Raw genomic sequence first — 26,230 nt, forward strand, 5'->3', positions numbered from 1 at the left:
CTAGTGGCGTGTTAATTTATCTTGCTTATTTTTCTGGGAACCAATGCCTACACTTATGACAATATTATTCATAGCTCTCAGCTCTCTGGGCTAATTCTCATCTGCCTTTTCTGTAGATGAGGTCACCGAGCTTTTTGAAGTACTAGTGTATTTTATGATAGAACAGGGTAAAATCATGTTCACTGCAGTAAAGGTAAACTCTTAAGGGCCTTTTGTGTTGCATTAACAAGGCATTTCAAGGAAGTAGGATATCAATTTCATGTTTCATGTTAAAGACATTAATGTCTTTGTGTTTATGCCTGTTATGGCATGGAGGCAGAAAAAGGTAATACTTGAAACAGCTTCCTTCCTTGCCTTCCTCTTTTCACAAATGAGCATTAAAAATTTAAAAGCATGGGTAAGAGTGTCTTCAGAGTATTTTGTATCGAATTGGGGGTCTGGAAAGTGTGCAAATGTCAACAGAAATGCTCTAGTCTCCTTGTTTTTGTGGAAGGGACCCGCAAAAAAAAAAATCCCCAGAAAACCCATCACACTTGGACAGAACAGAGGAGACTGCTGAGACTATGTGTCAAACTGTGCCTTGCTCGGGTATGGAGGAGCTTGTGGGGGGACTGCTTCTCTTCGTGGCCTTGTAAGATGGTCTGCATATAAACCGATCTCTTAAAAATCACCTAATCTTTTTCTCTATATATAACTTATAAATAAAAGGACTCCAATAAGGTTTACTTACTTTATTTTTATTGATCATGTCTCTTTTTATAAACAGTTGATAGTCTCATTGGCTAGTTCTATAGCAGAACCCTGTCTTTATTTCGTCCTTTAGACTAGAATGCAATAAATAAAGCTGATTATTTTCTGAAATACTGCATTTTTATTTCCCATCAGGGCTTATGTCTGTATACTTTGAAGCATCTGCAGTGATGCAGCTGTAGTTTAAGGGCCTTATGTGAGAATTATTGTTTGCAGTTGCCATCAGTTGCTGTCATGCATCTGTAACTGCAATAAATCAGGTATGCATAGGACAGAATTAAGGAAACTGTTTATCACTTCCTACTGACAATATCTCATGGAGTGTAGCTGACTGGTGTGACACAGTCACAGCTTGTGCTAATTGTGTCCTTCCTATCATATTTGATCCATCTTGATATATTAGATGGACTCTGGGAATAAGAGGGATAGCCTTGTAGATTGCAGAAAGTGTGCAGTAATGGAATTGATTGTTTTAAATCAGTTGAAGTACATTAAAACCTTAAGTTAAAGTTCTATTGCATTGCTTTTCTTGGTTAAAATTAATCTTTTCATGTTTTGCGTCTACTTTTAAGGTTTTAAAAAATTTGGTACCAAAATGAGTTTCTAAATAAAATGTTTTATACTTGCTTTAAAATATCACCACTTCACTGTTGGTTTGGTGTTTTTTTTGTAGTTTTCAGGGGGGTTTTGTTGGTTTTTGGTTTGTTTTTTTGGTGAAACTTTTCTAAATTTCTAAAATTCTAAACTAAATTATGACAGAATTTGTTAATTGCTCTGGTTGTCCCCTAAAGTGCTCCTGATGGAAAAATTTGAACTGAAAGATCTTTCATCTTGCTTAAGTTCTCTTTAAAAAATACCCCAGAACAAACCTCCCGGTGAAATGCTGAGTGGAATTGTAGAATATCTCAAGTTTGAAGGGACCCGTAAGTCCAGCTCCCTGCTCCTTGGACCTAAGACAAAATCATACAAGTATAACTTTTCTGAACATACAAAACATATCGAGTAAGAATTTTGCTTGAAAAAGTGTATTCAGGCTGAAGAAGAAAATGTAAACTAAATGTGTAAAGCCATTGGGACCTGATCAGCAGAAATCAGTGGGAAGCCACTGACATCCTCTTTGAAAACCATCTGCTCTGTGCTGTGCCCTTTGCTGTTTTTTTCTTAAGCTTCCTCTGAGTTCAAGAGGGACCTTATTTACTGATAGTAACAATATAGTATGTTGTTACCTGAAAACTACTCACCTCCTGCCTCCTTCCACTATTTCCTTATGAATTTAAATAATCAAAGGATAATTAGATCTTTTTGAGAATCCCTGGCTCTGGGCTCCATTTCTCTCCCAGCTTCTTCACAAGGGAGTAGTTCTTTGTGCCCTCTCTTGCTTCTTCCCATCCCATTACAGAGTAAGCAGTGTGATATGAAGGCATCAGTCATCTTCTTCAGGATGAAAACCTTTCTGTATTAATCTGTTTAAGGTGCTGATAAAGACTAAGGTTTGAGACTGACAAGAACCTTCTATTTTCCCTATTAGCTTTTACTTTCTTGAGAGCAAGGCAACCAGAAGGAAGTCCCAGAGGTGGGCAAGGAGCAGCTCTGCTGTATGACTGACACTTTGTGTAGCCCTGCCATCATCCATGGACACTTTATATTGCACAGTCAGATGCGGAATGATAGGCACTTTATAAAGGTGCAGTCTTGACCTCAGGCTCTCTGTAGCCTGTGTAGGCTAAATTCAGATTGTCAGGGAAGGAGTTTGAGCAAGAATCTGAAGACTTGGTCTTATCAGATCTGTAGCTATCACTACAGTTGTGGTACTTGAAACCTGACTTCTTTTTTTCCTCAAGTATGTGTAAAGGAGAGAATCAATCTGTTGTCAAAGACATTTTTGAGCAGAGACAATAAGAATAATTTCTGTATAAGTGAATATGTTTTAATGAACTCTTTGAGTTGCACTCAAAGAACCTTTATAAGAAGCACTGCAATCTGACCTGGGAATGAATATAAGAATAAGCAGAAGATTTTGATGCAGCTGATGCTTTATTCATATCTTAATTCTTATTTGGGTGTTTAGCCAGGCAAGGCTTACATCCTCATACTGTTGCAGTGAGCTCTGCAGTGAAAGCCAGGGATCTTCCATCAAATGATACGTATCCATAGTTGCCTGTCATTGCAGAATTTTTTTTTCAAAGTATTTATTTCTTTCCTTGTGCTTTTTACTTTGAACTCATGCATTTGTCCGTATCTTTGAGAACTTGGTTATACCTGGGGGAGCTGCAGGTTAATAGTATCCTGTGCTATAATCTTCAGTTCTTCATGTAGACAGCTTAGCAAATGTGCAGAATTGTACCACAGCTCTGATCATCTGGCTAAGGGGATTAATGTCACCTAATGCAATGTGTTGGTACCAAACAGATTACAAGGAGCAGAAGAGGTTTGGAGGCTGAGTCAGTGAGTTGGAGGAGGAGGGATGTAAAACCCCTCAGGAAATCAGTAATCATCTCAATTTTCAGCTTTTTTAGCTAATGTAATGTGTGCAGCAAAATATGTTCTCTGGAGTTGTGGGCTGTACTCATTGGTGAGGTGTCAAAGAGGGTGCTTGTTATAGAGCTGCCATTTAGGAGAAACAGCTATAATCAAGTAGCACTTTGTGCTGACATCTTGTCTTAGATTTCATCTTCTTAAACCAAGTCCGTAAGTATTTGTGATGTTTAAAAGTAGTGTTTCTGGTAGTTAGTTTAGCCTTACTAAGCATATAGGGAGGTTAAACACTAACTGGGTGCTACATAACTGTGGATATAATTAACTTCATTTGGTCAAGACAGTACAAGCATACTCTGTGTATATTATGTAGCTGGTAAATGCCTTTTTATAGAGGCATTCCACTGACTTGCCAAATAATGGGTTATTAGTAGCAAAGTTGACTTAAAATCTGAAACCACACCTACGCTATAGGCACAGAAGTGAACACAGGCTGTATTAGCTGGCTTGACGTGTCCCAGCTGAACTGCCCTAGAACAAGCTTGAGCATCTCTGCCACATTCTGGTCATGTCTGAAGTGTCTGTAGACAAGGTGCTAGTTTAAACTAGAGAGTCAGAGATGCTGTTCACATTTTGTCTTTTTTCCTTCCCCTGCTCTTTTAAGCATATTTGAAAACAGGGAGCTTCTTAGCTATTTCTATTGCTGTGTAACTGAAAAATAAATGAGCATAAGGTGAAATTCCAAGAGAAGTGTATGTCTGAAAAGGCTGTTAGCAGATATGTGCAGTACCTTGCTGTGAAGAAGTAATTGCATGAAGGGACTGCCAAAAGTATGTGGTCCTGTGTACTGGAGGTACCCCTGGGGCTGGTAATGGGGGTCTGTGCTCTTATCAATCCAAACTCTCCACAACTGGCTCCAAGTCCCTCTGGAGTTTCCGTTTTATGACTTGAAGTCCCTTTGACTCCTTGCTCCATGCTTTAGTATTTTATTAGGTGAGTACTGGGGGAGAGGGAGGAGCGTGTGTGCATGTGTGAGAGAAAAGTTAAAATTTGGTGTAGATGATACTCAGAGCTGATTTATAATTAAATACAAACACCCTTTGTGCTCCATGGGTTGGTAAGCGTGTTGAGGTTTTGTTGTGGTAATTTAACTGGGCCTCTACTGTGCCAATTGGTGTTTTCACTGCCAGGTAGTGGAGTGGCTTAATAGATCTACCCAATGGTATTAAGTAAATTTTATGGTTTAGTCAACTTTTTCCTGTATTTGGCTTTTAGGAACAGGACAGCTGCTAGGTTTTTCAGGTTGTTTAGTTCACATGTGAAGTTTGAACCTAGCAAATTTCTTTTTCCTCAAATTACTCATCAAGTTATTTTAAGAGTGATTTACTAATAAAACACCTATTTAGGTATTTACTAAACAAAACCAAGGCCATAAAGCATAATGCTGAACGAGGTAACTCTGCTTTTTTTTGATCAGCAGTGATCCAGATCGATGTATTAAAGGGCTATGTAAGTTGCTCTTACAGGATGTAAACTCTGAAAAAAAATGGTAAAAAAAATAAAAAGAGGTAAAAAACCCTCTGTCTCCTCTATTCCCTGAGCTCCCTGTTCTCCCTCTATTTTAACAGTAAAGCCTTTAGATATCAGTTACATTCTTTTTTTTTTTGAATGGTATGTGGCTGACTTGAGATGTGGAGAAGTTTTGTCTAAAGCTTTATTTAAGGAAATACAAAATAATTTGGAACTTTAACTAAAACTGATGGGGAAAGGAATTAGGGTTGTTTGTACAGATGGAGTTAGAATAGAAACATTTAAACTACATGTAGGTATTTCCAGAATACCTCATATGATTTGGTAACCTCATATGATTTGGTAACCTGATCCACCTTTTCCATGACAAAAGGGCATTTTGGGTGTCTTATCCAATCTAGAAACCTGGTCCTGAGTATTTTTCCACTTTTGCCTGGTTTAGACTAGTTCAACTCTGAATTCCATGAATTTTTATTTACTTGAAACCGATATAAAATGAGAGAATGATCAGGTTAAAGTAGGTGCCAATAAATCTGATAAGGGTATTCAAATGTCACAGGGTCAGTCTTTTGTTTTTGACTTGGCATTGAGTAACATCATCACTGAGGTCAGAGTTGCACCAGCACACAAGACGTATGTGAGATCCGGAAGCGGTCTTGTGCTTTCTGATCTGACCTGCATATTCTGAGATTGGAATGATGGCCTGGCAAATGGAGAGGTCAGCTGGAGGAGGGAATACGGTCATTAAGGTTGGAAAAGTCCTTCAAGATAATTCTAACACTGACAAGTCCACTGCTAAACTGTGTCCTTCAGTGCCACATCTACATGACTTATAAATACCTCCAGCAGTGGTGACTCTGCCACTTCCCTGGGCAGCCTGTTTCAATACTGGTCAACCCGTTCCCTTAATTTTTTTCCTGATACGCAATCTAAATCTCCCCTAGCACAGTTTTAAGCCATTTCCTCTTGTTCTTGTCTTTTACCTGAGGCAAGACACCCCCACTTTGGTACCTTTGGTACCTTTGTGGTGGTTGTAGAGGGTGATAAGGTGTGTACCCCTGCCCCGAGCCTCTTTTTCTCCAGGCTGAACAATCAGAGCTCCCCCAGCTACTCCTCATAAGACTTGTGCTCCAGACCCTTCCCCAGCTCCGTTGCCCTTCTCTGGACATGCTCCAGCACCTCAATTGTTTTTCCTGAACTGAGGGATGCAAAACTGAACTCAAGGTGTGATCTCATCAGTGCTGCATGGAGGGGGAACAATCACTGCCCCAGTCCTGCTGGCCACACTACTGCTGGTCCAGGCTGGGATGCCATTGGCTTTCTTGGCCACCTGGGCACACGCTGGCTCATATTCAGCTGCTGTTGCCCAGGACCACCAGGTCCTTCTCTGCCACGTGGCTTCTCAGCCTGTAGCGCTGCCAGGGGTTGTTGTGATCCAAATGCAGGATCCAGCACTGGGCCTTGTTGAACCTCATACAACTGCCGTTGCCCCATTGATGCAGCCTGTCCAGATCCCTCTGCGGGGCCTTCCTGCCCTCCAGCTGATCACCCAACTTGGTGTCATCTGCACACTGACTTAGGGTGTACTCAATCCCATCATTGAGATCATTGATAAAGATGTTAAACAGAACTGGTTTAATAATAAAGTAATCCTGCAGTATCTTTTGCAAACCATTGAAATGTCTCTGAATGTGTTAGTGGTCTCTCTCCTCCTGGATGGTGATGACAGGAGGCAGGGAAGCCTGCGCTGTTAATCTGTAAACTGTCATAGTTGAAGAGGAAATTCACTTCAGTGTTCCCAATAGAACACCACCGGTGTTATGCCAGTTAGGAGAGCTGGGTAAGGAAAACAAAGCTTTGAAACCTTTCATATAGATTTGGTCTCTTTTGCATCAACTATCAGCAAGTAGGTAAATGCAAAACTATTTTTAAAGCCACTTCTTTCTTCTGAAATAGTTTGGCATGGGTTCTGAAGCTTAGTTGCTGAATAAAGGAACTTCCCAGCAACTGTCCTTTGATTACTTCTAAATGTAGGTTACAGCTGTTCTTTTGGGAAAGGCACATAGCTCAGCATGTGAGAAACTGACACCTTTTTCTCTCCTTTTCAGAGTATCTCCTCTACAGAAGTCTGAAATAGTAGACATGGTCAAGAAACACGTCAATGCCATAACACTTGCCATTGGGGATGGTGCCAATGACGTAGGAATGATCCAGACAGCTCACGTTGGAGTGGGGATCAGTGGCAATGAGGGCATGCAGGCAACCAATTGCTCGGATTATGCCATTGCACAGGTCAGATGCAAGAATGAACAACTTCCATATCATCCTGTGAGAACCGCACTGTGCAGCCATGTAGTGCTCTATGGCTTCTTCTGACCTTCGACCTAGAAGCATCTCTGATTGTTTCTTTTTCCAGGCAGCTGTCTAGAACATACTGGATATATTTTGGGGATCTGTTGTTATGATTTTGTATTCGTCAGGGCAAAGCTCCATCTCTCTTGAAAGTTTTAGTTTCCTCCTGACAACTGTACAGTATCTTGGTTCTTCAGTAATCAGGGGGAAGCACTTTCTGTGGTGCATGTGTTAATATGCTTTTAAGTAACTTATCTATCTTGGTGCAAACTCTTCTCTTACTGTGAGTAGGTATTATAACCAGGTGTGTGGGAATTTGGCTGTTTGGCAGCTCTTAATTTGAGGTGTCTCCTCTATTTAATTCCCCTTCATCCCTGTATTACATCCAAGAATTGATCACAGTTCTAGAGAGCTGGCCAGCATTTTCATGTTACATGTTATTTTGAATGTTACTTGGGTGAGTCCTAAGCTAGTTCATCAAATTCAGAACTGATTACTTCAGCTAAAAAGAGGAGTGAGAAGCCTTTTTTGTTTGTTTTTTTTTCCTGAAGAAACCACAATTTAGAATCAAAACTTGGAAAGACAAATAAGGAAGGAAAAAGATGCTATAGTTGCTGAATACCCTCTGAATACGATTTATACCTGAGGTGCTCTATGTATGTGAGACTGATGCAGGGCAAAACCAGATCGAGCTGACATGAAGCAGAGGCAATCCCCTGTCTTGTCAGTGACCAGAGCATCAGCTGATATTCCCTTCTGGCAGGGTGTAGGCAGATATGTTCTACCAAGTGACATGAAATATTACCATCTTTTGATAGCTTCCAGTAGCAGGGATAATGCTGCTGTATGCACAGATAACTGTTCATTGTGTTAGCACTGCTGAGAAGCAAAGTGGCAGTCTTGTATTGCTGCTCTGTTCTGAGCTCTGATGAAGCACACTCTTGCTTCAGGTTTGAGTAACTGAGACCTTTCACAAAATTTATCTTGAGAATTTTAGGCAGTTTTACCAATTTTTCTGTCATAAACAGTGCCATATTCCAAATATATACCAGTATAGGAACTGCCATAATCATTGTGTCTGGTATCTTGTAATGACTTTTACATTTTTAATTTCAGTGGATTATTTATAGCTTCTGCTGTATAACTTACTGGAATGCTCTTTACTTGGACTTCCTCAGATAATTTGTTACTTCTACTTTAGGAGCTAAGCATAAGCAGCAGCAAGGGTTTTGTCTGTAGAAGTCCCTACATATGTAATTTCTTTTGTGTCGCAGCAGTGCTAAATCTGGAGAAGTAATTCCACGTTCATGTGTTGCTTTTGCATTAACAAAACCCCCTGTATTTCAGTTCAGTGTTAGAACATGGAAGTTGCTCTTGGTTTAAATTCCGGTCAGCAAGTTTCTGACAATAACAATGAATCTTTCTAGTTCAATATGAAATAAAAGCTGGTGACACCAGCACAGAATTGCAGCTTTCAAAAATTAGTGAATCACTGTGGAACTGTGTTTTTTTGATTGTGTAGAAGAACTTTGTACTGATTAAATTAGAAAATATATAAAGAAATCCCTCTAGTAAAGGAGACTAATAGTGTGTGGTGGTATGTGCTTAAAAAAAAAAAAAAAATTAGTGTTCAAAAGAAAAACTTGATCTCTGTGGAGTGTACTTCTTTCAGCGAAGACATGTAACTCCCACTAAAGCATTACTGTATGTGCATGCCTTGAAGGCAGAGTATGTTCTTATTGAGTAATTTAAGATGACCACTATAATGTAGCACCTCATGTTCAAACAGTATTTCAAATGCAGTGGTGCCAGAAGTAGGCACTTATAGAAGAGAGAGTCTCTATATAGGCTCATTCAGGATTCCAGGGAGAATCAAAGCCTAAACCAAACAAAAATAAAAAGCCAACTTGTGTCTGACTCCACTTGAAATAGCTTCCACAGGTGCAAGGAGCATCTGTTTGAATCATCCTTTTCCCTTGAAATGATATTGCACCAGTGACCTCTATTTAGAGAATTCCCAAATCAAATGACCTAACTGTTTAGAGAGACAGTAGTAGACTTTAGTAACTTTTTTTCCCAGTAAATAGCTTTATCATCTTAATCCAGAGAACATCTGTGTCTAGGGACTTTTCTTAACTAGGGAAGCTGCTTTCTTCAACAAATGTTCGTTTCACTTTTCTTCTTTGGAAAAATTGGCTTGTATTGCAGATGCCTTTTCACTGTCTTAGAACCCCCAACATGCCATCACCTCATCCTTTAGTCAAGATAGATTCTAGAAAATAATCTCTGTATAAAAGAAGTTATGCTAGGGTTGACAGAGAGACGGATGTAAAAACTTGCACAGTTTCACAGGTAGGCTGGCCACATGGTCGTAATGTTCCCTGCTGATTTAAAATTCTGTAAATACAGGAGTGGCCAAACAAGGGCAGTGTCTGGTAGAGCCCCTGTCTGTACTGCTCTATGTCAGCAGCTGTGCATTTGCATGATTTCAGCATCAAAGCAAATTTAATTCTTTGCTGTGTTTTAATGGGACTCTTCACCTGTGTGAGCAGCCTCAGTGTGTTCTTTAGGCTCTGAGTATCTTCATTTCTGTGCTCTGCAGTGCACTCATTTTCATGAGAGCACAGACAAGGGCAATAATTGGTAGGATTTTTAGTTGCCTTTAGCTTTCAAGAAGACCACGTCCAAGATGGTCACTTGTTAGATTCCGCAGAGAATTCTCAGGGTCTGTCTGACTATTCTCTGTAAGAGCGTTGGGATGATTTGTAAGGACATCGTGGCAAGTTTCCCATCACTTCAGTTGTGTTTTGTTAGTGATTTTGATGAGGAAAGTTGTAGCTATCCTGCATATTAACTTGAGGCATTAGGGGTCTAATAGGTCAGCTACTCCCTTGGGAGTGTCCCAGTTTTAGCTCTAGCTCAAGTTAAGCAGAGAACCATGAAGCCTGGTTCACTTTTGTTTTCTCCCCTTCTTTGCTGGTGTATCCTAACAAATCTGAGTTGCTAATGCGTGGGAGAGGGGCTGTCCTTACAGGATTTGTGGTTCAGTGATTTCATTGCTGGAAAGCATGGGAGCAGAGCGCCTCAGGACAGTCCTAACTCATTACTGTAGCTTTCAATTTCAGATAAGTTTTGGTTAAAATAAATGATCCAGAATCTAAATTTAGGAAGTCAAGCTTTTCCTGTCAAGTCACTTTGTGGAAAAGGAAGCAAAGCTAATAATTACGTTAGTGTCCAGGATCCCTTCAGGGACACACATGCTAAACAGTAAACACAGTCATCACTCGGAGCTGTCTCTAACTGGTCAGAAGAGGAATGCTGCCAGCCATAAAAAGGTTCACTAACAAAGCCAAGACTAGAGAATTATGCATTTCCTAGTCTGGATTACAACACTGGCTCCATAAAAGTCCATTTTCAAAAGTTCTGAATTTGAGCTCCATCTGTGGTTCAAACTAGCATTAAAAGGTACACAATTGTACAAGATTTATTTACTTGTCCTTTATGGCAAATGCCACTTGCTTTACAGAATATTTTATATAACACACAATCACATACATTTTGTGGGCAGAAAATGTTAATATGAGTATCTATTCTCTAGAAATGCATCTATTTTTCCACTTTTGTTCCCCTCTTTATTTCAGCTCAAGACAGTTTTAATTATTAAATTGTTCATTTTAGATAAGGAAAGGAGATTCTGAACCTTGTAAGCCCTCAAACATTGATTTTGCCATCAGGATGGTAGTAACAATTGAAGACGTTTTGCTGTTTAAAGCCACTTTTTAAAACCTTCAGAAGTTTGGCTAAAAAAAGATTTTAGCTTTAAGTATTTTAAGAATTGTTTTTTGCATATATCATCTGTTAAGCAGTTTAAATATTGCTCTCGAACAGCTTTTATAGCTGATTTGAGGATATATTCCTGAGGTCAGGTGTTTACTTTCAACCAATTTTTTTAGCAATTCTTCATACATGTGAGTACTTCTTTTCTGTCTTTCAGTTTTCCTACTTGGAGAAGCTATTGTTGGTCCATGGTGCTTGGAGTTACAATCGAGTTACCAAATGCATACTGTACTGCTTCTACAAAAATGTGGTTTTGTATATTATTGAGGTAAGAGTAACTAAGTGGATGGGTCCCTACTGGTGCTTATTCCTTAAATCATCTCTTATAAATAGAAAAGCTCACCCAAAGGGATTGAGCTAAAAGGACTGCCATTTTTTTTCCATGTTTAACAACTTTAAATTCAGTTTCTCTTCTCAAATTAGTTCACTTGAATCTTTTAAAGTTTGTTAAGGAAAACCAAAGGTTTTTCAGTACTGTGAAGCCTTGGATATGAGCTGTCAGAGACAAAGTTCATTTCTTCTGTGCAAATGTTCTTATTGAAAGCATCTTTGTATTCGTGGAAACATTTCAAGTAGTGCTCATATTTATAAAAACTTAGATTTAGGGCCTAAATTTAAATCAAAAGCTTGTTTAATAGAATTGGGGAAAGCTTACAGGCAAATAATAAACTATGCAAAACTATAACTGTTGCTTCCAAGTTACAAAGACCATAGTTTAGCTGGAACTGAAAATAGTTTGCCTTGTTTTTTGGAAAGAGATAACATAATTTTGTAAATGACATTTATTTACAAAATTAATCAGGTTATTTGATTTAATAATTAAAATGTAACTGTATTTTGAAAATAATTTGCTGGAAGATGTCAAGTAGTGAAACTGGATTTTAAAGAGGGCTGAATACTGTTATGACCATTGCATTTCAGTGTGCTTACATAGGAGTGTAGTTATCATGCTGCAGAACATAGTCTTGAACTTAGGATGTATCAGGAAGGGATTTTTATAATCTGCTGTTGCCTAGCTAGAAATACTCAAGGAACTTGAAGTCAGTGGTTTGATCAGTTGAGTATCAGGTGATCACTTGGTACAGCAATTTCCACAATATTCATCAGTTTTATTAATATATGTGCATATATATTAGATTTTCTATTTCTTTGTACAGTTGAGCAGCCATGAATGAGGTTAACAGATCAGAAAATTACAACATTTATAATTAGGCAGGTAGTTATGTCAATTGCAGGAGATAGTGGGTGAGTAATATTTTGCTATTCAGTAAGTCGTATAATGGTCAGTATGGTCAGTATACCTGACTCCCTCGGGGTTTGATCATCTTCTATATATGATGTTGGAGAACAAATATTCTCCACTAACTTGTGCCAGTTCTCCTGTGCTGTTTCTGAATTAGCTGTTGTCTGTTAAAATTTCAACATGCATTAGTCTACTCAAGAGAGTTATCCTGTACATCATGTTTTTATTAAAGGTTTTTACATGCTGTTGGAGATGACAATAATATTTGTTATTGTGCAAAGGAAATATAAATAACTTCAAAAAGAACTCTTCTAGTGTGTTTCTTATTGAGCATGGCTGGCAATTGCTGGGGTTTTCCCTGAACTTTTCAGAAAATGCTTAACAGCTTCATGATTGCCTTCTAGGATTCTTTTCTCAATTTGAAAATCAGTTTTGGAAGTCCTGCTTCTAGCTTATTATAGCACCATGTGTCTTTTTATCTTTTACTAAAGTCTGACAAGTAAATTAAGTTCTATATCAAATGTTGTATGGCAAAACTATGCCTTCCTATATGAGCAGCTGTGCAAAGGGTTGAATACAAGTGAAGTTCTCTGGGACTTCCATTCTGAGGTAGCTTAATTGTTTTACCCTAGGGTGGAATTTTATTAGCCAGGTATCTCTATATGATACATAAAATCCAAATCCGCTCTGAGAATATGAGGTCTGAGGTTCTCTCCAGAGTCTTAGGCTGTGTTCAGTTCTTTCTGCATATGGTCCTGAGCCAAATGAGCTTTTGTGTTTCCTCATGTCCATGACTGAGGATGAGTCAGTTGCATTCAACACCTGAGCACTGCAAAATGTCTTACAAGATGCAGCTCTGCACCTCGGTTACCTCTCTGTGCCTGTGCTGCCTAGAAGTCGGGAGCAAGTTTAAGGCTTTAAGGGAGTTGAAGTGACAGAAATAATCTGCAGCAATGGGAAGAGCTCAGTTTGGTTTTCCCTGGTGAGTTTCCTTTACTAGCGGCCTTAAGGAACTTCCCCTCCAAAACTGTTTAAAACTAGCCAAATTGTCTGGAAACCCAAGAGATACCAGTTTTGGTATCCTAGGGATACAGGGTAGAGAGGAGAGATCTTTAATTCCCTCCTTAGCTTTACACAAAGAAAGAGAGGTTGTTTTTTGTATGTGCTGTAGGGCTTGGCTCTGCTGATCCGTTTGTGGTATGGAATGATGCCCATGAAAGAGACACTCCACAAGGGAATAAATCCTTCCACTTGAGAGAATGGTAGTTAAATGTCTGGCACTTCTGCACTGTTGCTTGTGCAGATGGTATGCTCCTCATTGTTTTCCAATGCTCTGGACAAGTTTAATATTTACCTGTACTTTTTGCTTGGATATGTGGTATATGGGGAATATTCTTTTAGCATAGTAATGAAACAAGGATTTTAACTTGAGCTACTTTCTAAGTATCTTCAGAAAGATTGTACTGAGTAAATATTTATACACTTGAAATCAAAAGCACATCATGAATATGACTGCCTGTTATACCTTTGTTACTGTATCTGTTTTATTTCAATGACGTTTTAACACCTGAGGAATAGATATAAATGGCTTTTGCAGCAGTGAGGTGCTGGGGCTATCATAACTTTTATTCCCTGATGCTTTGCATATACCAGAGAGAAAGAAGAGGTGGTGGTCTAGCTTGGCGTGCAGAACATCTGGACACAACTTGCAGAGGCATGCAAGTTAAGACATTAAGATGTAACTTAATTAAACAATGATAAGTGCTTGAGAAGAGCATATTGCCATCTCTTTTCCTAGCATCCCAGTGTTGGTATACTAAAACCCCTCGTACATTAGAAGTTCATCTTGATACCAGTTATGTACACTTAAACCTGGAGGATCCAAAGTGTTGCATCTCTGAAACACTAAATGTTATCAGCTTTTTTTCAGGTCCTGGGTTAAAATACAAAATTTGGGGTTTTGTGGGAAGTATACACAGGTAATTGTTACTGTGGGCTTTACTCCTAGGAAAGGGGATTAAGGCTGATGCTTACTTTTCTGCAATGGCTGATTCTTTGTGGAGAGACAGGGGCCCAGGAACTGTTTTCATCTGCTTTGATGGCTAAAATGTGTGCACATAGTGAGACAGTTCCATGCAGCTAGAGAGGTGGTATAGCAGACATCAGGCCTTGTGGTTTAGTGACTGCAAGGGAAATGGAGATTACAGCGTATTTTCCCTCTCTCTTGGAAAGGCCCTCCTAATATTTTTCAAGAGGTGAATTTTAAATCAACAAAGTTTAGTGAAGTCTGAAAAGATTTTGTCTTGGCTTAACAGCTGGAAACTCTATGTTCCTCTCCTTTCTCTGGCCTGGTCTCTCCTTTACCATTTATTCATCATTATCCTCCTGCCATTCTCTTGATTCCTCCCCTTGATTTTTGAAAATAGGAAGCTAAGTGAAGTATCAATAAAAAGCACAAAGAGAAGCAGGTCCTGGAAATCCAAGTCCTTATGGTGTGATTCTTAGCCCCATTCCTGAACATTTGTGTATCGCTGTTGCCAAGGTGCTTCAGGGTCTAAAGCTGAGGTTCCCTTACTTATGGACCCACTTATCAAGGGGGGTGCAGAATCTAGCTTTTCCATCCACAGAGCTGGTTGATAGATTAATTGCTGCTTCTTCCCCACTCTTGACTCTCAATGCTGGGTCTGTCCTAAGAGTGGCAGGGGAATCTACATGGAAAGTTACCAAGATGGCTGCAGGGATGAAATGCAAATATAAAGCCCTCTCTTTGGTGTCCATTCCTGTATTTCCCATGTCTGGATGCACTAGCAGTGTGCACTAAATCCATTTCTAAGGAAAGCCAACCATTCAGCATCATCCTGAAGCAGAAGATCAGTGACCCGGTTTTGGCTTTTAAAGATTTGACAGACAAGTACCTGGGCATCCTTACAAAATACAATTTTGTTCAATTACTTACGTAGCTGGCTTCAAACTGAGTAGTGAAACAAAGATCTGTTTCACATCTGTTGAGCAGATACATTTAACTGGAGATGATATAAAGTTGTCCTGTTGACATCAGAGCTTTGAAATATAGCTGATTTCAAATGTAAAAGAATACAGGAACATTGCTTTCATGTCATGCTTGAAGAAGTAGAAACACAGCAAGATCAAAGGTGGTATCAGAAATATCAGGTAAGAGTTCAAGACCTTTGGGAATGGTTCTGTGGAAACAGTAGCATGGAAGATACCTTTCAGGCCAACTCAGTGTGCAGGAAAAATGTGCTCAATACTTCACTGGAGCATGTTGGTTTTATGAAATGTACTTAATACGAAGCACTTCTGTACTATATAGCACTGATTGAGTCAGGGGTGTGGATAGATGGCCCCAGTGTCAAGGTCTGGCAGTGTAGGGCCATGACAGAGAAATGAATGGCAAGTGGAAAGGGTAGAGTATAATGTACATGCCCTGGTTGCTGCATTATTTTAATTTCTGCTTTAAGAATCCAGAGATGAATTGTAAACCTAGATTAGAAAGCTGTTTCTTTGTAGATGCTGAAAGGGAAGTCTAACATGTGAGCAGTGTTAAACAAACAAGATAAACATATTAAAGAACAAAACACGAAGATCATAATTTTTCTTCTAGAGCTGAATTTTCAAGTGTCAAAAGCTCTGAGTAAACACAATATCTAGATAAACATGCTTTTTAATGAGAGGTAATTTTGTGAGTCAGCAAGGTCTGGCAATGAGAGCTGTTAAGTGCTCCACACACTCTTAGTGGTCACCACTTCAGGCGAGTTGATAGCACAGGCTGCAAAAGCACACATGAAATTTGCTGCATAAGACCTTGCAATTGTTTTTCCTGTTTTCTTGCTTTCCCATCAAACAGAACAAGTATTAAATAAAAATATGGAAAGCAGGCATGGGAATTTTAACTCTCTTCTCCAAATGGTAGGCAGAAATGAGTGTATCTGATATGGTACTAAAAAATACGCAGCTCTAATGCTTCTGTGTGCTTATCCCTGATTTATGTGATTTGACTTTTACCTACATCTCTGTGCTTTCTGTTTCCAATTGACTTTACCACTCTTAGGTTACAGCCAGGCAATAGAACACCTTAAGCATGGGGATTTTTGCAGTAAGTTGAAGATTGAAGTTGTCATATAAACTGTTGTCATATAAAGCAACTTTCTTAAAAGATAAGAGCAGTCTTTTCCCCCAGTGTTAAATTAAGGATAAGAACATCTGGTAGCAAAACTTTGTAACAAGGATAACAAGAATACAGGCAGCTAGCTGTCTTGTCTTCTTATTCAAATTATTCAGTTGCCTGTTCAAGTGCTTCAAATGCCAGTAGGCATTTAATAATCATTACTTCTGTGCATGTACTCGGTTACTTACTCGGTGTGGTAAGCTTAGCGCAATGCTCTTATCATGGTGAAGTGAAGGAGGAATGTGTGTGTATGTGACTTCTATTTTTATATCATTTGGGAATCTAGATTTGGATTCTCAAAAATGCATACATATCCTGAATAAGTAACTTGCTCTCTGTAGACAGGTCCTTTCAGGTAGACAAAATGTGGAATTCAGTGTCCTTAAGATTGGTATCAGGTTTAAATGCCTGAGAGAAATGTATGTAGTATCCATGTAGATAACTTTTGTGGATGCTCTGGGCTCATGGAGAGCAGTATGGGGCTGGCAGGTATGTCATAGGACCTGTGACATCACCTGTCTACAGCAGCAGTACTGAGAGGTCTGTGTTAAGGTAACTGATTCCTATCCAGAAAGAGAAAGAATCTTTCTTGTCCTGTTCTGTTCTTACTTGTTTTTGAAACACGTAAAAGGAAAGAAATCCAAACCTCTCACCTCAGGTAATGTTAATCAGTTCAAAAAGTGCAGAATGTTTATGGAGGGTATAGTACAGAACTTGGAAGACATGAAAAGCACAGGAATGAGCTCAGTGTGAGGAACAAAGCTTGTGAAACTCAGCATTGTCTTTCAATAATTTGTGGAAAAACAGGTCTTACATACGTGCTTATTTTTCTCTTGCACTGTTCATCATGGGTTTAACATGGAGAAGAACTAGGGCAGCACAGAACATTATCCCCTTCCTGCCCACCAAAAAAGCTGATTGCAGGCTCCAATTCAAGAAAACATTCTTTAGTAGCAATAGTTACAGGAAACAGATTCTACAAGGAGCCTGCCAAAGTTCTTGGAATATCATAAAATACAATTCGCCAGCCTAATCCAAAATTGTCCAGATAGTGCTTTGGTTTTTGTTCCTAAAAATATATCCAAATTCTTTACAGTACCTGGTTTATATACTGCTGCTGACAATTTATTCTCTATTTCAACCCCCCCTCCCATCTGAAGAAATTCAGCATTGTGTATAGGCTGATCTCATCAACTTTAATCCATGACTGACTTCTTGTTTTTTGGCTTCCTAATTGAGCATGTTAATCCCAAGAGTTTCCAAGGAATCAGTCACGAAGATAAATCCATGTTAATTTTCCTTTCTTTTTGTAGTGCTATGCACTGCACAGTGAATCATGGGAGAGCAGTCCATCTTCCCTGAAAACCAAATTGACCCAGCTATTTAGCGGCTGGGTTTGATTTTTTTCCAAGCATGATGGAAGCTATCAGCGTTGCTCTGAATTTATGAGCAGTGCCTTGATTACGCCCTACAACCAACACAACCTGTAATTTTTTAACATTCAGATATTATAAATGATAAATCAGGTTCCTTTGCATGGTCTCACAATCTCTAGATGACACCCATCGGGTTCAGTAGACACTGCAGTAGGAGTTCAGTAGACACTGCAGTAGATTACCTCAAGAAGAGATCTACTCTGATATTTTATTGGACACAGAGTATGTTGAGTGCCTGGATCAATTTGTTTTGTACATTTACGTAAGAGGAATATGAAAGGCACAGTGATATTTTTTTTCTTGGTAAAATGTATGCTTAATTTGGTGCGAAAAATCTTAAATTCATAATTTGGTGGGCATATAAAAAAGCAATGATAATGCTGTTTTCTAAATATGAAGCCATTCAATGTGAAACATTTAGTCATTTCCAGAGCAGTGTGTTCTTTAAAGCAGAATCCTGTCATCAGTAAATGTTTTTTCAGTTTAACTATGTCACCAATAAAAATACAAGTTCATTTTTAGAAGAGAGATAGCCTAATGTGAAGAAGCTTTTAGTAGGGAAGATAAACCTATATTATGAAACTTAGGAAAATCCAAGTCTAGGTTTTTTTTATCATAAAGCCAGCTTTGAAATCCAAGAGTTCATTGTTGTTAGTTTCAGCCCAACTCTCTTTCCAAAAGCTAAAAGTTGTCATATAAAAGATAACTTCTCTTATGGCTTTGAGTACTGACTTGAAAAACATTGACTGCTCTGACTCAGTATTGGATAACTTGTTGTTGTAATAAAAAATATTTGTAAATAAAAACCACTTTCATCTAGGTTAATTCAGTGCATATGACATTACTTGTTGGTACAGAGAAGGCTAAATTTTACATTTATGTTGATGTTGAAAGTGCAAATAAACCTTATAATGCAATTACTTGTGCTTAGCACTAGAATGCTGAGTTTAGCAATGTTGTGCTGCACTGGAGGGGTGATTTTGAGAGAGTTTTTTTAAAAATCCAACATTAAGATACATCAATGCATGTGTGGTAGTACATCTATTCACAAATATATCCTTTGGGCCGATCTTCTTTCTATCTGGCCTATACCCCTATAAATGGACGTCCTTTAGTCGAGACATTCCTCATCTGCATAGGAATAACTGAGAGCAAAGTAAAGTCCTATGCATATTGTGTATGTGGAGCAGGGGTTTTTGTCTGTTTTGCTTTTTGTTAGATAAGCCATGGGGCTGTCATGCTGAAGATGTGAGATTTCTCCATTTTTACCTGTACCTCATTGCTCTAAATAGCAATCTTCAAAATGCATTTCTACGGCAATTTACTTGCTTTTCATAGAATCACAGAATATCTGGAGTTGGAAGGAACAAACCCACAAGGATCATCAAACTCTTAACTCCTGGCCCTGCACAGGATATCCTGAAGAGACATATGTGCCTGGGAGCATTGTCCAAACACTTCTTGAACTCTGTCAGGCTTGGTGCTGTGACCGCTTCCCTGGGGAGCCTGTTCCAGTGCCCAGCTACTCTCTGGGTGAAGAACTTTTTCCTGATATCCGACCTACACATCCCCTTACGCAGCTTCACGTCATTCCCTTGGGTCCTGTCACTGGTCACCAGAGAGATCAGTGTTTTTAAGAACAGTAATACACAGTGCTTACAAAGGGGACTGAGGAGGGCTTGCCCTGGTGCCAGTGACTGCTGACAAATTGGAGCAGTGAGTCTAATTCTCCTATTTGTCTTTGAGGCACTGGTGCTAAAATGGCTGTGTAAGTAAAGCTTGGAAGACTTTAGCTCTTCCAGGGGAGAGAAAAGCAGAATTACTTCTACTCAATTAGCTGTATCTGCTGCAGCTGAACTCAGATGTTAACCCTCGTATTGAAAAACGCTGCTCAGCATAGGTGTGAAAAGGGGGTTGCTGCAGTTCTTTTTGCACAGCTCTTTGTAAAGCATTTTTTGGACTGACAGAGGGTTTGGAAATGCTGCAGACAAGGTATAATACTGATTCACAAGTCACGCTTTTGTGCAATTTCACAATGTGGAATTCAGCTTGGAGCCCACTTTTGGAAATGTGTGGTGGCTTGCCTGTGAGCGGTCTCACTGAAGTGACTGAAAAGTAATTGCATTGTCTACTTTCCGGGCGGTTGTTTGGAAATAAGATGAGTTCTTTTTCCAAGCCATGTGCTAGGGTATTGTTGTGTGAGCACAAGAAGTGTGCTGGGCTGCATTTCCCTTGTCTGAACTGAAGTCTGCCTGGCTGCCAGCTGCTTGCCAGCAGTAAGGTCAGGCTACACAGCTAGGTATTTTTTGAGACTCGATCATAATGCTGAAACATTCTGTTTTGTGTTCAGTTTTATCATCTTGAAGCATTTTACTCATACTTTGCCTCTTCGTTCTTGGCAAGTTGAGCAAAAAAGCTAATTTTACCTGAACTCCTGTCCAACAGCAGTCTCATTGGCAACTTCTCCTTTCTAACTGTTGATAAGGGCATTTTTCTGGCATTTTTGGAGGCACCACTAGAATATGTTTCTAAACGTCAAATTTTTTAGGGAGTCCTTTTAGTACAGATGCATGTAATCAATGAATTAATAACTCCTGGTGTCTTAATACCACTTCATAGACATCTCCAAAATCCTTCTGAATGCTAGCTCAGGAATGTAGGGTCACCAAATTTTTGGAATATAAAATTTCTTTCCAGTATCTGTATCATGAGCTGAGCTGGTCCTGATTATTTTGAGGTTTCTTGGGTTTATATGCTCATGACCCAAAGAAGCTAGGACAGAGAACAAATTTAACTGAATACAGATTCCATTTTTAAATACTGCTAGAAAATAATTTTGCCATTTTACTTGGATGAGCACTAATGATAAAAATACCTCTATCCAGTTTCACTAATTAACCACTAGAGATTGTTTTATCTTGGGATGCATAAAACACATCTGTAACCTAGTTAAAACGCATGTGAAGAATTTAAAATAAAATGTATCTTAGTGTGTGAAAGAAAAAGTCTTTAGTGTAGGTTGGGAGTGTTTGTTTGCCCAAGTTCACAGTCTTGAACCAAATTTTTTTACTATAGCAGGGTCAGAGGTAAAAACTGTATCATATCTTCCATGATCAGTATGCAGAGTAAATCTGGAGCAGCATAGGTGGTGCTTTCAAATGTGCTTTTACAGCCTCTTCTACTGTAAAACCAGTTCCGTGGTTTGACTGTATTTGACCCAAGCGATATCTGCCCTGTAAGGAGATAGAGCTCTGTGGCTAGGGACATTAAAAAAAGGTGTTGTCACTCAGTGCCCTTGGGAGTCTCCCTTCTGATGGGGGAATCCTGTGTCACTTGATTGAATAGGCATTAGGAGGCATTGGCCTGTGTGACAGCCCCTAGCAGGTGTAACAGCTTTGAGTAACCTGTCCAAAACAGGTTATCTTTTCATTCTGCACTGAGATGTGGAATCATTGGAGATAGCTATGATTGCTGATGTGCTTGTGGTTATTTCTGTGCTCTAAAGAGTGTGTAGTTGCTTTTTGTAGCTCCTTACATCTCCTCTATCTCTTCTCAACAAAATCATTTAGAACATGTTAAAATGCACTAGAAATAGCGAATTATTCTATTTATTGATAGTTACTTCTGAGTTATCCACTTTTCTTTACTGAGATGTCAAAAATTAGTCAGTTGTAGCTCCTGCCCCTGATACTCCATTGACAATTCATAATGTTGGTTTGGTACTTCTCCTCATCCTCACTGTTTTGAACTTGATTCCTTTCATGAGCCATGGCAATTTGAGTATAACTGCTGTGAAGTAAAGGCATTCTGGACTAATGGGGTTTTTTGGTATTTCCGAGCCAGGATTCACAGCCCAGTGTAATGAGGTCTGTGTCAGACAAGGGAGAGGAGATTCAGGACTAACACTTAAAGACTGAGACAACCATCTTCTTAACACGTGTTTGTGGGTATACTTAAATGTGGACTATAACTGTCAGTAATCATGGACTTAAGCTAAAACCCCAAAACTATACCCCAAAAGGCAGAGGGGTCCATTCTGTGGAAAAACAAGAGCTAAGTGTTCTTGATGCATGTTTGCATATATGTTGCAATCTATTTCTGTTCCATCAAGACAAAGACATGAAGAACCACTGGTGGCTTCCTGCTTTCAGAAGAGTGAAGAAGGTCAAAACTTGGTCTGCTAGCTTTTAAACATGACAAAATTATTTTGCTTTCTTTCTTCTTGCTGGATTTCTTTCCTTAATTGCTTTTGCATTAATGCATTTGGAAAGTGAGGAGATTGAATATATTAGCCTTAGCTGTACCTAGCTTCTGCAGGGATTCAGTAAAATTATACATATATTTGGATGAACTGCATAAATACTAGTAGGTTAGAAAAAAAAATCCAGAACTGTGTTTTCTCATCCAACCCCAAATAATGCTACCTTTGTTAGTAAATGACAATGCAGATTGATTTTATTAATGGTAACTGACTAAAATACATAGATCACTCAGTAGCAGCAGAATCTTAAACCTTCAGTAGCCAGTAACACCTCAACCTCTCAGCATTATTTGTGATGATGGTTCCTGTCAAGTTCAATTTTGGTAGAAGAGTGAGTCTCCCTTTTTGTTTTGCTAACAGTGTCTTGACCTTTTCTGCCTTTTGTCGCCAAGGAGTGACAGGTGTCTGGAGCAGCTAAGCAATGTGACACTCAGCCTGTGCTTTGTGTCAGCTCCTATTCATTAGCCTTAAAAATGACGTGTGGGTTTGTGCTACTCAGAACTGTGTTTATGCCCATTAGTATGTCCTGATTATTGGACGGTATAGGGATAGACTGTTGAGTTGCTCTACTTTCCCCTGTTTTTCTTCTGTTTACTGTTGTTGAATATGTAAATGCACGATATCTAGGAAATGTCAAGCTGTGACTTCTACAGTGGCGTTACTAAGTCCTTGTTTGCCTGCTGCAGTCTGTGTTGGTGGTACCACGCCATGTTCTTGCAGGGGGCCCAGCAGCTTTCTCCACTGGGAGCTTTGTGCAGTGCTCACCTCCAAGGTGCCACTTCTCTCAGAAAGTCCTTGTCCCTCCTGCTGTGTCATGGCTGTTGCTGTACCTGTCACTGGGCTGTGCTTTCACCACCACTTGAATCCACAACTGGGCTTTGCTTTAATCTGACATTAACACGTGCTGCCATTAAAAAGGGCAGTTTGGTCTTCATGTCTCCCCAGGGGTGTATTCTTTCCTCCTTCCTCTGCCAAGGTATTAGTGTTTGCACAGCTGCAGGATGGACTTTTTAAGGTTAGAATTAAGCCAGATGACCTTCCTGATGTACACAGGAGTCCTTGGACAAAAGAAAGGACCAGCTCTTCTGACAGAGGTATAGACTTTTGTCAGACTTTACATGTTATTTTAGTAAGCTAAGATGGGAGCTTTTGCTTACGTGTATCTGCGGAAAAGACAAAAAATATGGAGAGGTGGAGCAAATGAAGGGCATGAATTGGTGTTCATGATATCCCTAGTAATCTCCATGGCATAACTGCTTGGGGACTTAAAATGAACCAATTTTTCACTTTTGGACTGTCTGGGTATCTGTTACTCAAAGACATTCCAACACAGACCTGAGGAAGAAGAGGGAAGGAAGCTGAAAAATGGTAGTTGATCCCAAAGACATTTCGAACAAAAAAAGCTTTCCCTATGTCAGTCACATGTTGGTCACGTACATAAAGAAGCTGTGATCTCTCAAAAACTGAGAAGGCATCAGAGACTGTCATTTTAGCAAAATGCGTGCGCAACTACTGGATTTTATGGTGTGTGATTTGTGGGGTGTATGTATGTGAAAATCTTTAAGAATGTGTGTTAGGCCATCTGGGCAACAAGGAGGAGCTGGTTTGTGCTAAAATACAAGCTATTTATGCAATGGAGGAGTGATAAAATGATAGCAGGGAAAGTTCTGGCAGACTTTACTTCTCTGGAAGCAGTTACTACTACTTTTTAAGCAGCTCCTGATTTATGCTCAGTTGAAATGAGAAGGTGGGAGCAGTAAGGTGAAGAAGCGGGAAGGTTACCTAAAACCAGGATAGTTCTTCAAGGGATGCGAGACAGGAGAGTTGCCATTCTCTTCCAGTGGACTGATACTGCTGAGAAAGCATTGTAGGGAAGGCATGAGAGTGGAACATTTTAAAATATGGATTAGGATTGGAAATAGTTATGTATTTGGCTTTTGGGAATGTAAAAAGTTACAAGTAAGCCTGTCAAACCTTCCTTTCTTGGACTTGGTGAAGGAAGGGGAGTATGTGTTGGTGGTCTGTGAAGAGTCTCTGTGGGGCTTGTAAAGCCCAGTTTGGCTGGGGAAGGGGAGGTGGCCGTTGGATGGGCACAAAGCTCTCCCTTTTAACCTATCTCCCGTCCTGAAGAGAACAGCTGTTGTCTCTTCAGCAATGAAGTCATTACCTTGTTTGCTTTTTAAAAAGGATAATGCACAGAATAATGCAACTTTTAGCATGCTGGTTTTGGCACCCAAATACACGGCTGGTACCTACATGGTTTCTAGTGATCGAGACTTATTTCTGCTCACTGTTAGGATAACCATGCTCACTGAGAACTACTCATGAGCGTGAAAGTCTGTCTACCCATAAGCTAGATTTTAATTTTTTTTTTTTTTTTTTTGTATGACTTTGCTCCCTATAGACCAGGTTGTCAGATCAGTAAATTATGATCTCCTGAGAGCTCTCTTCTTGAGAAACAATTCCTCTGGTCATTGCCTGTTACTCTTCATGTAGCTAACTGCATCATAATCTGAGTGTTGGTGACTGACTCTGGTTTCTTGGGTGGGTGTTCTGGTTGTGTCGACTGATTCTGTCCTCCTACTTGTTTTACTGGTGTGTCAGTGGGGAATCATGTCATGAGAAGTTTCAGGTGCTCCCTTTACCCACACTGGTATCCAGTTGAGATTCACTACTAAATTTTTTATTCTGTTCTTACAAAAATGTGAATCTGCACATTTTTATTGCAGCCCCAAAGCAGCAATAAATGATACAAATGTTGGGTACAATAAACTCCACTTAAGGTTGTGTGCAAGCCCATAGTTAAATTTCTCGTTTGTAAGGAAAGTTGCTGCTGCATACATTTCTATAATATGAAGTCTAACAGTACTCCTACATCTGCTGTCACGTTAAAAATGATGAAGATAGATAAAACTTTAATTATCGTATTTCTCCATTTGGAGGTATAGCTGGAAGCCAGTCTGGTGGGCAGCAAATGTCTGCTCTCTTCTGTTTGAACAGAGGCAATTACCATTTAATTCTAATAAATGGGGACAAACAGATCTTCACCTGCCAGGCTTCACTTATTTCTCCCTCCCCCACTGGTGTCAGTCACATAAACTCCTGTAGTATCTATCTCATTTCAAAAAGCAGTTTTGGCAGATGACTGCCTGCTTAACACTCTATGAAGAATGATATCCTTAAAAATGGCTATTGTATTGCATTTAAATAGTTCCTGCTTCTATTGCAAATATGAAGTTCTCCCGGCATTGCCTTGTGCAGTTTGGTACTGACAGCAATCTCGTGAGTTAACACCGTAAAAAATTAAATTTAAAAAGTCTTACTAACTCTTGTCAACACTTGAAGAGCTGGTGCAAATTTTGAGGGTTGTACACTTTCCCCACTGAGTGCCTGGGTCATGCAGCAGTGTCCCCAAAATCATGAAGTACCTGTTTTTTCCAGACTGTTCTAGGAAGTCCTGAAAAATAATTTGGGGTAATACCAGCATTGTTCAGGTGCTCACTGCTGTGTCCTCTGAGACTGATTGCAACTACATCAGAGAATTAGAGGTTTAAGGCATTGTCTTAGAAAGGCACATGTTGTTTTTTCGCACTTGTAGGATTTTTCCCTCCAAACCATGAAAGGCTTCCTTCTAAATTGAATGTACATGTTTGTGTGTGCACCACCTGAAGGTGTCTTGCTTTACCAGCCATAAAAATGTTTAATGTCTGCTGTAAAGCAGAAAGGTACCTTTATAAAAGTTGTCAGTCACAGCTGTTTGACTATGTTGGGGAAGAGGCGTGGAGAAAAAAAAACCTGAACAAGTTGTAGTAATAGCGCCAAAATGAAAACAAACTTTCAGTAGTGTTTCAAACAGCTGGAAGTCCAGCACAGTTCCATTTGAAAATGAATAGCTTAGCATATTCTATCAATGATTAGTGAATTTCATCTATTTCCTGACAAGCATTTTGAACTGAATCCCTTGGATGCACGTATCTCTTTATATCCTTGATGTATTTCTCAAAGAGGAGCTATTTCTATGTTTGCATTACTCTTGCTTAAACCTGCTCCCAAACTGTTTTGAAATCCCCATTGTATGTACAACAGGAGACTATAGTTGCTGTGTGTCAGACTTGGTAATTCCCAGTATTCCTCATCTTTAAAAGAAATCAGTTGCTAAT

The 26,230-nt window shown here is 39.4% G+C and overlaps 1 protein-coding gene across 4 annotated transcripts in view; it reads left to right on the plus strand.

Moving 5' to 3' along the window:
* ATP8A2 (ATPase phospholipid transporting 8A2) overlaps window positions 1–26,230 on the plus strand; it is a 295,003-nt gene that overhangs the window by 137,979 nt on the left and 130,794 nt on the right. For all 4 annotated transcript variants that reach the window (XM_017731391.1, XM_017731389.1, XM_017731390.1 and 1 more), the window contains 2 exons: window positions 6,864–7,047; window positions 11,102–11,212. In XM_017731391.1, coding sequence (XP_017586880.1) covers window positions 6,864–7,047; window positions 11,102–11,212 — 295 coding nt within the window. The remainder of the gene's footprint in view (window positions 1–6,863; window positions 7,048–11,101; window positions 11,213–26,230) is intronic.

The sequence above is a fragment of the Corvus brachyrhynchos genome, unplaced genomic scaffold (genome assembly GCF_000691975.1).
Source record: "Corvus brachyrhynchos isolate BGI_N302 unplaced genomic scaffold, ASM69197v1 scaffold103, whole genome shotgun sequence".
NCBI lineage: Eukaryota > Metazoa > Chordata > Aves > Passeriformes > Corvidae > Corvus > Corvus brachyrhynchos.